At 44.5% G+C, this 12,855-nt stretch overlaps 1 protein-coding gene across 2 annotated transcripts in view; it reads left to right on the top strand.

Moving 5' to 3' along the window:
* SYN3 (synapsin III) overlaps positions 1 to 12,855 on the top strand; it is a 178,126-nt gene that overhangs the window by 151,593 nt on the left and 13,678 nt on the right. For both annotated transcript variants that reach the window (XM_033162091.1, XM_033162092.1), the window contains 3 exons: positions 7,762 to 7,896; positions 10,176 to 10,257; positions 11,187 to 11,484. In XM_033162091.1, coding sequence (XP_033017982.1) covers positions 7,762 to 7,896; positions 10,176 to 10,257; positions 11,187 to 11,484 — 515 coding nt within the window. The remainder of the gene's footprint in view (positions 1 to 7,761; positions 7,897 to 10,175; positions 10,258 to 11,186; positions 11,485 to 12,855) is intronic.

Here is a 12,855-nt window from a genome sequence, read left to right as displayed (position 1 = left end):
CGTCCAATATCCCTTTTGAATGTGGATTACAAAATTTTTGCAAATGTATTGGCTACAAGGCTGAAAAGAGTGTTGAAAGATTATATACATAGAGACCAAGCAGGTTTCTTGCCAGGAAGACAAATTAGTAATAACACGAGAATTATTGTGGACATTTTAGAAAAACTGGAGAGAAACATAAACACAGATGCGGCACTACTGTTTGTTGATGCAGAGAAAGCATTTGATAAAGTTTCTTGGACATTTATGAAAAAGAATTTGGAAAGGATGGGAGTTGGAGAAAAATTTCTGAATGGCATTAAGGCCATCTACACAGAACAAAGAGCTAAAGTAATAGTAAACAGTGTGATATCGGAGGAGTTTGAAGTTGAAAAGGGAACAAGACAAGGGTGCCCTATTTCCCCTTTACTTTTTATTACGGTCCTGGAAGTTCTCCTAAATATGATACGAAAGGACAAACAGATAAAAGGAATTCGTGTGGGAGAGAAAGAATATAAACTACGCGCCTTCGCAGACGATCTGATGTTATCCCTGCAGGAACCGGAAAGCAGTGTCCCCAGAGCCTTGGAAATAATTGAACAATTTGGACTTGTAGCTGGTTTCAAATTAAACAAGCAGAAAACCAAAGTCTTAGGAAAAAATTTGAGTGCAGAACAAATTCAAAGAATACAGGAAGGCACTGGCCTCAATTTTGTTAAAACAGTAAAATATCTAGGTATCAATCTCACAACCAAGAATTTGAATCTGTACAAGGACAATTACGAAAAACTGTGGATGGAAATAAAGAAGGACATGGAGATATGGACAAGATTGAAATTGTCGTTAATGGGAAGAATTGCCGTGATAAAAATGAATGTCCTACCAAGGATGCTGTTTTTATTCCAAGCCATACCAATTTTGGACAAACTGGATTGTTTTAAGAAATGGCAAAAGGACTTATCAAAGTTTATATGGCAGGGCAAAAAGCCAAGAATCAAGTTTAAGATTCTAACAGACTCTAAAGAGAGAGGAGGCTTTGCCCTGCCGGACTTAAGACTTTATTTTGAAGCAGCGGCCTTTTGCTGGTTAAAGGATTGGTTTAAACTAGAGAACGCTGATGTATTGGACTTGGAAGGACATGATAATATGTTTGGCTGGCATGCATACCTTTGGTATGACAAGGTTAAGATCCACAGAACTTTTAAGTCTCATATAGTTAGAAAATCCTTGTATCAGGTCTGGATTAGATATAAAGACTTGTTAGAGAGAAAGACCCCTAGATGGATTTCTCCAGTGGAGGCCAAAGCCTATAAGAGACCGAACATGTCTGCAAACTGGTTAAGATATATGGACATATTGCAGCAGGAAGGGGACTCTTTTAAGCTAAAAAGCTACGATCAAGTGAAAAGTCAGGTCCCCGACTGGCTGCATTATCATCAGGTATATGAAACATTTAAAATGGACAAAAAAGTTGGTTTTCAAGTAGAAAAATCAAAACTGGAAACAGAACTGATAGAATCGAACTTTAAAAACCTTTCCAAAATGTATAATCTTTTGCTAGAGTGGCATACGAAAGATGAACTGGTTAAATCGTCAATGATAGATTGGGCGAAAGATGTAGGACATAATATCATGATGGATGACTGGGAGAGATTGTGGCAAAAAGGTATTAAATTCACTGCTTGTCATAGTTTAAGAGAAAATATAATGAAAATGGTTTACAGATGGTATTTGACACCAGTTAAGATAGCTAGGATGAATACCAAAATGTCAGATGTATGTTGGAAATGTAAACATGCGAAAGGTACCTTTTTTCATATGTGGTGGTTGTGCCCAGCGGTAAATGCTTTCTGGGATAAGATTTATAACGAACTCAAGAAGGTAATGAAGGTTACCTTTTGTAAGAAACCAGAGGCATTTCTTCTGAGCATAACTAATGAAGAGATACCCAGTCAGGATAGAGTGTTTTTTATGTATGCCACAACAGCAGCTAGAATCTTATTGGCAAGAACATGGAAAGGCGAAGAGATACCAACGGTGGAAGAATGGCAGATGAAGATGATGGAGTATATGGAACTCGCAGAACTGACCGCCAGAATCCGGGACCAGAGGGAGGAGAAGGTGTCACGGGACTGGAAGAAATTTAAAGACTATCTAGTTAAATCAGTAAAATTGAATATTTGAGCAGAATTAAATAGAATAGCGGCTTTAGCAGGTTTATGTTAGATAAAATTGTTAGCAAGATATTTTTGTGTGAAGGATTTATTTGTTAGAAAATATGTTAAGATTTGGTGTTTAAGTTAAGATATGATTAAGTAAAGTAAAGCACATTAAAAATTGAGCAAATGTGAATAGAATAAGATACAAAGCTACCTAGAAGATATATATGATTTTGAAGACAGTGGAGGGAATGGGGGAAGTCCCCTAAAACAGAGAAGATAGTAACAAGAAAAGTAAGAGGATAAGTGTTAGTTTAAAGGTTTGTATATGTTTCTTTTTATTGTAATTGTTTGATTGTGTTTTTGTATTGTGTTTATGTATTGTATTTTTGTATTGTTAATGTTGGTGTTTATGCTATGTTTTCCTTTTGTCTTGATAGAAAATAATAAAATCTTATAAAAAAAAAAAAAAGAAATTAGCTGGCCTGAGATGCTATTAGCAGTGATAGCAAAATGAAACTTCCATGTTCCGAGGCATTCTGCCTTGGGGAGAGCCACATGCTGGGGAGAAACAACAGGGAATGTCCCTCCCCACTTGAGATTCCTCTCCAGGTGTTTGAGAAACAGAACACTCAATTATCAAGGAATCATATATCAGGAAGGAATCTTTGAGGTCCAACCTCTCTGCTCAGTGCAGGATCTCCAATGCAGGATACAACTACAGTATCCCTAATAGCCATCAATCCTGTTAAATATCTCCAGCAAAGGAAAGCTCACCATGGCTGTCTGTACCACTGTAAAACAAGCTGTAGGAAATTTCTTCTAAGGTTTAGGCAAAATCTGCTTCCTTGAAATTTCCACCCAGTGGTTCTAGTCCTGCCCTCTGGAGCAATAATATGTTGTGTCTTCTGCAGGACACATATTTGAACCTTAGAGGGACCTTGCTACGGCCCGTTCAGGTACTGCTTAGATTTTTATGTTCTCAAGACCATGCCAAGCCTCTTAGGAACGTGAATCAAGTTGAGATGTCTATCAGTTAGGAGTGGGGAATGCTATGAATGGAAATACTAAATGAAAAAAACTCTGTGTTAACCTGAAGAAAGCATAATATTTTCAGTGAGCACCTCTAAAATAATGTTTCCAGGTATGTGAAATACATCTGTCCACGTCATCGTCCCTCGCCTGCCCTGGAGTGATCAGAAAGCTGAGAGTGGGGAAAAGAGAACAGAGAACCCCATCCCTTTTCTCCCACCATCTCCTCCACTTCTGCATTAAGACAAGGCTAAACTTGTTGCCATTTTCAACTGAACAAGGATGCTGGCAGGAAGGAAGGAAGGAAAGAGCTGATTAATCACATCAAAGGAGTGGTGGGTAGAATGGCAGAAAGGATAAACACAGAGCAGTAGCACAACTCTCACAGGAGGCTGGCTGAGTCCAAAGAGCAGCAAGACAGGCGGCATTACTGATTGCCACCTGGCCAAATAAATTACTCTGGCCTGCTCCTGTGTGTTTAACATCAGCAGATAGGTAGAAATCAGCAGGCACAGCTTTCCACTTCATTGTGCAGTACCACGTGCCTGTAAAACAGAGATGGCCAACCTGTGGCACTCCAGATGTCAGACTACAGCTCCCATTAGCCCTGGACACTGGCAGGGACTGATGGGAATTGTAGTCCAGCCACATTTGGAGGACCACAGGCTCCCCAAACCTGCTGTAAAAGATAGAAGCACATGATTCACAAAAGGAGCAAAATGTGGGTGTCAAAACAAAGATTTATGGTGTGTCTTTGCTTGATCTTTCGATACCTGCATTGGCTACAAATGAAATGATTATTAAAGGCTCTTCAGGGGGGCTTGTGGGGGGCATTAAAAGGTGCCTTTGCCCCTATGTGTTAATTTTGCTCGCCTGTTGTCCTGCTGAAATGAAACCTCTGAACTCTTGAACTGGAGGTGCAACTTATTTGAGATGGTAACTGAAATGAAAGAGGAACTCCCCAAGGAGTCTGTGGGTGGCATGAATAATGAACCGTTGTGTCCCAGGAACACACACCAGCTGGGACAAACCATGGCTGGAAAAGCTAGCCTTTTGAAGTGAGGCCTGCCGTGCCAAGGGGGTCCTTGCTGGTGGGAGTTGGGTCGGTCAGGCTACTGGAGAAAGGGGTGGGCTGTGGGCATTTAAAAAAGAGAGATTGTTTTTTGTATATATTGTTGAAATTTCTCAAAGCTGAAATTGGAGACCTACTCAGTGGGGGGAGGAGATCATCAAGGCGACTGTGCGGAAGAATGAGCAAGTGTCCTTGGTTACCGTGTGAGGATGCTGGAACGGAGACACGGTGTCTGCCCTGCTGTAAACTCCACCAACGCAGGAAGATGAGCAAAGCTGGCTGAGTGCTACATCCAGGGCCACTGAGACATCCAGAGAGCTGTACGTGGGAGAGCACTCTCCCACCCACTGAGTTTGGGGAAGCTGATGAGAACCACATGAGCCCTGTGGCGATGGCACATTCTTGCGCTGCGCAAGTATCCTGTAGGAATCGGTGGCAGGTCAAAGGTTGTGTGAGACAAGTGTGCTGCCAGGAGAGGAAAATATGTTTGCTTTAGGTTTCTCTGATGTCCCTCCTTTTCTTGCAAATCATCCGAGACCAGCTACTGGCACAGTTGCTGCTGGGACACTTTCAAGGGTGGCCACAAAAAGCTGTCCCACTAGTGCCCCGATACAAAATTCAGTATGAATTGGGGTAGGGGACAACATAATTCCAGAATTATTTCTTTCGTATTTTCGTAATGGTGATGTTTTCCCCAATTGCTACATGGTATAATAATATCGTAATCGTTGTCTTAAAACGTTGGAAGGGAGAAGAAAGTAAAAGAGGAGGCAGAGGGATTCTGCCTCTGGGTAGGACTGGGTCCAGGGTCAACCATGCTGAGCTTGGAGTCAGTCTAAGGCTGCTCCTGTGTTTCAAAGCACAAGCAAAGGCCGGGGGATTTTTTTCTGATCAGCTGGCAACCCCAATAGCCAGCAGAATTGCCCATCTTGCTACTGGTTGGACTTTGCTGGCCTCCCAAGAGCTTTGTGTGTGGAAACCCACTTATCATTTTGCCATTGCATGGACCCACCATCCCTCTGATGTGATGGAATCGGCGCTTGCTTTCCTTCCTTCCGCTCAGCCAACTTCCCCGCTCTTCTTAACTCCTGAGAACAGCAACAAGTTTAGCCTTCGTGTCTCACCGCAGTACACAGATGTCGAGGAGATGGCTAGGGAAAAGGGCATGGGTTTTTCCCCTCCATCCAGACTAGTGCTTTGCCCATCTCCCTCCCTCTCCCTCCGAGATACCTTATCAGGAGAGAGCAGCTGTAGCAGCAGGAGACAGCTGCTGACCTTGCACAGTGGTGAAGGCCGGAGCCACATGGGACGCCTGCCTCTGTTTTCTCTCAGCCGTTACATGGAAGTCTTATTTTCAGGGAAGGAGGAAAAATGTTTCTGCTTTGTATACGCCAGCTTCATGTGTTTATTTCAGCATTGTAAGGTCAGATTTTATTTAATATCTGGCAACCAAGAAAACTCTTGTGCTAAAGTGGCAGAAATAACCAAAGTAGCCTCCATTCTCATTAGGGACCTGTAGCTTCCTTTACTTCAGGGGTGGGGAGCCTGTAGCCCTCCAGACATTGCTGGACTACAAATCCCATCATCCCTTGCCATTAGTCATGCTGGCTGGGGAGGCTGATGGGAGCTGGAGTGCAACAGCCGCAGGTTGCCCATCCCAGTGGAGGCAGTGAGAGATTTCACTTTCTTGGGTTCCATGATCACTGCAGATGGTAATAGCAGTCATGAAATTAGAAGACGCCTGCTTCTTGGGAGAAAAGCAATGACAAACCTAGACAGCATCTTAAAAAGCAGAGACATCACCTTGCCGACAAAGGTCCTTATAGTTAAAGCTATGGTTTTCCCAGTAGTAATGTACGGAAGTGAGAGCTGGACCATCAAGAAGGCTGATCGCTGAAGAATTGATGCTTTTGAATTATGGTGCTGGAGGAGACTCTTGAGAGTCCGATGGACTGCAAGAAGATCAAACTTATCCATTCTTAAAGAAATCACCCCTGAGTGCTCACTAGAAGGACAGATCCTGAAGTTGAGGCTCCAGTACTTTGGCCACTTCATGAGAAGAGAAGACTCCCTAGAAAAGACCCTGATGTTGGGAAAGATGGAGGGCACAAGGAGAAGGGGACGACAGAGGATGAGATGGTTGGACAGTGTTCTCGAAGCTACTAACATGAGTTTGGCCAAACTGCGAGAGGCAGTGAAGGATAGGCGTGCCTGGCATGCTCTGGTCCATGGGGTCACGAAGAGTCGGACACGACTGAACTGAACAACAACAACAACAACAACAACAAATGGCACAGCCTATCAGTGTGCCCTATTTTACAGAGGACAGTCCTCTGTCTGAAGGGCTGTCCAGTCCACATTTGGTTTAAAGAGAAAGAAACTTTAGAAGAAAGACCTTGAAGTTGCCCATCGGAAGCTGACACCTAGACCAAGCAGGCAGGCAGACAGGCACGCATAAATACCACCTGGTCATTATCTGGTACCCTGCTATAGTGACATGCATTGAATTTCTATTTAAAGTATACATGTTTCTAAATGTGTTGGGAATCACATGTGGGGAGAGCACTGTTGCTGCCTACTCAGTTCTGTGGACCACAGAGGGCTCCTGTCTGGGGTGCCAGGCAAGTCCTTTTCTAGGATACTCCATTCCATTCCACCAACACCCCATTTCCCCCCCCCCCACTTCTCAACGAACACTCAGTATTTCATGGCCACTGAGCAAACTACTGGGCTGTTTTTGAAGCACCCCTTCCTTTATTTTATTCTAATTTTTATACTTCTGCAAACCTTGGAGTCCCCCCCCCCCCCAGTATTGATAACTTTCCTCTTGTGTGTGGATGTTGCCGTTTTGACTGTGCAAGGATCTACACTCATGGAATAAATTTGCTATTAGTATAATTAGGGTTGCCATATTTCAAAAAGTAAAAATGCAATTTTTCGATTGACAAAGCGCCACATTTCAGAAATCTCCTCACCGCTGGGCATCGATTCCACCTTTGAAATCCCAGTATGGCAGCCCTAAATAAGTTAAATAACAATTATTATGTTGCATTGAGTACAAAGTTTGCAGGGTACAATAGCCCCATCTAGTGAACACAAATCAGCCTGTGCCATTAAATGTAAATAGGGCTTCTATTTCCACATGGAATCAGAAGCTGCAAGGTTAGATAACAGGTAGGCAGAGGGGTTGCCCAAGAGAATTGCCTGTGGCTCAGGTAAGCTAATTCAAGTTGATTCACACGGCTCCAATGGCTCCCTGATGTGCTGCTTTCCCCCCCCCCCATCCTTTTTCAGACAGGCTGAAAACCCTAACACTATGCTGAGTGAATGCTTGCCTTAAGCATTACCAATTGGCAATTATGAAGTTATGAAATGATGGTCCTGCATCTTATCTGTCCACATTTTCCCAACTCTTGGGTTCTGCATTTGCCCCATTAGCTAAAGGTGTCTAAAGGTGGTCTGAAGGCGAGGATCTGGCTGCCACTGATATAAAAGGACTCACTTCATCTCTTTGCGCAGGTGATGGACAGCTCAATGCCTCTGATTGGGGAGCATATAGAGGAAGACAGACAGCTAATTGTGGACCTGGTTATCTCCAGAATGACGCAGGCCTGCCTGAGTATGGGATCATCCCCTTCACCTCTGCGGCCTTGGGTAAGATCAGACAGTCTGCCCCCAAAGCTTGCAATTTCTCACAGTCCTAACAAGAGCTCAAGTGACCAAAAAACATTTATAAATGCAGATTTCCCCCCCAATGACATCAGAAAACAAAATGATGTTCTATAACTTAGTGCCAGTTACAGGTAGGTAGCCATGTTGGTCTGCCATAGTCAAAACAAAACAAAATAAAAAAATTCCTTCCAGTAGCACCTTAGAGACCAACTAAGTTTGTTCTTGGTATGAGCTTTTGTGTGCATGCACACTTCTTCTGATACTGTATCTGAAGACTATAATTGTTTTGACTATAACTTAGTGGTTAGTGATACTAACCTATAACTTCTGCATGTAGGCTGCAGTTTGAAGGGGAAGACTAGAGAGGAGTGGCTTCTCTTCAGCCTAGGGCTGAGCACCTCAGCTGTCCAACACAGTCCTCTCATCAGTCCTGCTCTGCTCTTTTCCTGAGGCCTTTTTTTGCCTGGCTGAAATGTAGCCTTGAATAGCAGCCATGTTTTTTTGATTCTCTGGATGAAAGATTTAGAGATGCATGAAGGAGGGAGGGCTAGAAACCTCTGACTTGGATGTGCTTAGAATGTCGCCAACTGTTCAGAGGTAAAGGTCACAACCAATGCTCAGCCCACTTTTGTCTTTGGCCCTGCCACCCTAGAAAGTTACACATGAGGGCACATGAGAGCCCAAGCACTGAAGAAAGTTCCCTACTGCTGTATTAACTCTTTGTCCCCTGAAATTCCCTTCCGAACAGTTTTGAACCCCATTTCTACCTGCTAACAAAAAGGTACAGCTACATATAGTTCTTCCTACAATATATTCAAAGAATGTTGGAAGACTTTGATTGATTTGCATATGCTTTCGAACTGCTAAATTGGCAGGAAGAGGTGACTATAGCATAACAGTAATTAGGCCTGTAATAGGTGTGCAACTGGGCCAAAAGCTGAAGCTGGTGGAAGCCTCAAACAACAGCAGGAGGACCCCCAAGCTATGTACCTTCTTCTTCAGAGGGAGTGTAACCCCATTAAGAGCAGACAACCTCCCATCCATCCAATCTAGGGAACCACCTACTACCGGTAAGTGGTGCCTTAGTCTTGTCAGGATTGAGCTCCATTTTCTTGGTTCTCATCCAGTCCACTACAGAGGCATGGCAATGGTTCAGCACATCCACTGCCCCACCTGCAGATGTAAAGGAGAAGTTGAGCTGTTTATCATCAGCATATTGCTGACAATGTACTCCAAACCTCTGGATAACCCCACTCAGCGGTTTCACAGAGATGTTAAAGAGCATGGGGGATAAAATCAAATGCTGAGGAACTCCACATTGGCGGCTCCACGGGGCCAAACAGCACACCCCAATCATCACTCTCTGGAAATGTTAATCCAAGAAGGACTGGAACCACTGCAAAGCAGTGCCTCCTACCCCTAACTTGGATGGGATGCTTTCCCATAATATAAAAGGGAAATGTGCCAAGAAAAGCGGTGGAAACAGCTGGAAATGATCCTTTCCTATTTATATCTCAATGCACAATTGCCGAAGCACATGGAGCAGGGGGGGGGGGGTGTTACAGATGCACATGAATACACTCTACTTGACAGGTTCTGGGGCACATGCCCCAATTAAACAAAGAAAGCAGACTCTACCTGCACCACCAACATCTTTGGTGATGGATGATGCCTGCATCTAATTACCGTATTGGCCCGAATATAAGCCGCACCCGCAAATAAGCCACACCTTTAAAATTTGGCTGCTTGGGAGCCGTGGATGGGACGGGCGCCGTTGCCCTGTTGCTCTCGGGGGGGGGGTGGAGGCGCACCGCTTTGAGTGGCGTAAGGTCCCGAATATAAGCCGCACTTTAACTTTTCACGATCGAAATTGGGGGGGGGGAGGTGCAGCTTATATTCAGACCAATACAGTACCTGGTTGCAGGGGATGTTCCTTCAGGCAGTTCAAATACACAGCACCATCACTTTTGAAGGCCCTGTTCACCTGCCCCATCCCACCTAAGCTGGTATTTTATGGCACTGTCAAAGCTGACATCACCTGAGGTGACCAAGCCCAAGTTTCTAAATTAAGTCTAGAGAAACATATTGCGGCATGCACCCCAATTTCCATGCAGTGAAAGTATTGAGGGATTTCTACACCAATCCAGAGTTCAGCTTCCTTGGAACGATGGTCATTGAGGAATGCAGTGTCTTTGGGGTCCATATTTTTATTTGCACACCTATACAATCTGATTTTTTTAAAAAATGATTTTTACCTCCAGCCTCAGTCAACGAAGTCACAGATGCAGACTCAGGCAGGACCCCAGCTTGGACCACTTTCCCAACCCCGACCACCTCCTCAAGGTACTAGTCATACTACACTTTACTTGCTTGTAAGTTCTGCAAGAGAATATAATGGAATCCTCTAGGAATGCAGAATAGAAGTAAGGAATTCCAGGGCTATAAGGATACTGTAGAATCCTAGAACTGTAGTGTTAGAAGGGACCCCAGGGTCATCTAGTCCAACCCCCTGAAATGCAAGAATCACAGCAGGAAAGCACAAACCAAGCACCAAATTTTATTTGGTGGGGGGAAGGGAGGGGAGAGGATTTTTAAAACATCTTTATTCCTAGACAACACATTCTGGAATCTGTTGGATTCAGTATCAGAGACTCGCAGAACAGTTAAAAAATACCCAAAATAACTTTTGATGTCATAAATGGTATTTTGTTTCAGGAAAAAAAGACTTAAAACACTGGTGATTAAAAACAAACAAACCAAAGTGATGGATTTTAAGAGCTGAGGATCGGATACCTAAAATGGAGGGTACAAATATGTTATTAGTAGGAAATGATTAGAAAAGAGAAGGATGATAAATAGTTTTTTTAAGGTGAGCTCTGTATTGTTAAGTTGCAGGAATGGATGACATTGAAAAGATAATGGGCCAATATAATTTTGTATGACATTCCTGAAGGAGAGGCAAGCAAGGGACGGGGAGCATGGATATCGAACACTGCAGCATCTGGAGATTGGTTTCCACACGATCTTATAGTTTGGGTCTGGTCTTTTGCACTGTCTGTGAGGAATGCGAATTCTATATTCAGATTTTGAAAGGGAAATATGATGCAAAGCAGGGAGCCCTTAGCATTTAAGCCATGCAGACGAATGGGAAACTGTGCCAAAGGAAGGACTGTAATGCTAACAGCAAGGAGTCTGATAACCTTAAGGGGGGTTGTTCTTGCTTCGAACATATAGCACTTGATGTTTTATTTAAGTGTCCCTCTTTGCTTTAGGGGGTCCACGCCAGCCTCAGGGATCACAGCCAGCCCGGACGGGAACTCCACCCCAGCAAAGGCTCTCTCCCCAGGGTCAGCAACCTCTGAGCCCCCTGTCCACCTCACCACAGCAACAGAGGTCTCCTGGATCTCCCCAGCAAACTAGATCATCCGCCGGAAGCTCACCAAGCCAGCCTTCCAAACCAGGCACCTTTCCCCCACAGCAGCCTAGACCTCCAGCCCAAGGACGAGCTCCCAGCCAGCAAGGCTCCAGCGAACCAGCCAGGCAGCAGGCTCCTCCTCATCCTCATCTAAAGTAGGTACCTTTTACAATGGATATACTTAACATGACTATTGGAGTGGTGCGCTCAGATCAGTATGAGAGCGAGTCCAAACAAGGTGTACAGAAGGGGTCAGAAAGGCCCGAGTGACTCATGCAACTGAGTAGTGAAGACAACAACCCTCTCTCTCAAGTGGCAATAGCTTAATCCTCAAAACCAGCTATCATTTCCATAAAAGGGGCATTTGTGTGGAGTTGAAGCCCACTACTGCCTCCACCATTGTTGTGCCGGTTCCTTCACCCAGCTTGCTAACAGGATTCTGGCACTGTAACACTAAAAAGCCCCTAACACAAATTGCAAAAGGCCCATTAACAGGAAGCTTAACCAGCAGAGAACTCTCATCTTCCCCTTTCCAAATTTACCAAACCTATTCACAAGGCGCGTGGCTGCTCCATATGACAGATATGTGATTCTGTACTTTGCATAAATCACACAGCTGCTTTTAGGACAGGAGCCCTTCCTCCAGTTCCATGTACAGTGTGTGTACACTGCAGAAAGAGGGAGACAGGAGGTGGCGGCAGCAGCAGCTTCTTAATCAATGTACATCTGCCCACCTGTGGCAGGAGCGGACTCATTTTTGTGCACAGGCAGACCAAGATGCACAAGGATTGATGCAAGGCATACGAGAAGCTCAGTGGTGTACCTAATAGTACAGCGCTAAGGAAGAGGAATCCAATTTTCACCACCACTTTGTAGGGATAGTTCACGTTTAAAGGCAAACTTCTCTAACTGAAACTTTCCCAAAAAAAAACAGAGATCTCAAAATGTGCACTTCTCCAAATTGCAGAGCAAGCAGCCTGGGCGAGGCAGGAGCAGAGTTGCAGGGTGGGAAGTGTGGCCATTTTTACCCAACTAACCCGGGGCAGGTTGCTTGGGCTTCAGAGGGGAGTCGTAGGGGATAGTGGGAGGGGCTCGTGGCTGCTGCAGCTGCTTCTCAGTGCCATGGCTCAGGGGATCCAGGCTGCTGCTGCGGCTCCTACTGCCTGCTGGGGGGAGGAAGTCAACCCACTCGCCATTGAGGAACAGGCAGGATTTTGCCCAGGGAAACAGCACCACTCACACTGCCTGTCTGCCTGTTTGCCCACTTGCACTTCTGAGCTGCTCTTTGGGCAAGCAGGAGGGAAGGATGGAGGCTGGTGCTGCTCATGGCTCCCCTAACAATCATTCTACGGCTCCCTGGTTGAAAACTGCTGTTCTAGGGCAAAGTGTGCATAAAAATGCATGCATTTGTGAAAATAGCCTACAATCATGCCTATTAGGGAACATTGCTTGCAAAAATTCGAACTGCATACAAATTTGCTTGTTTTCTTGAGGATTTAAATAATAATCTCACCTTGCTGCAGAAA

This window comes from Lacerta agilis, chromosome 10, assembly GCF_009819535.1.
Source record: "Lacerta agilis isolate rLacAgi1 chromosome 10, rLacAgi1.pri, whole genome shotgun sequence".
Taxonomy (NCBI): domain Eukaryota; kingdom Metazoa; phylum Chordata; class Lepidosauria; order Squamata; family Lacertidae; genus Lacerta; species Lacerta agilis.
Note: the sequence above shows the minus strand (reverse complement) of the source record. Positions and strands in the feature narration are given on the sequence as shown.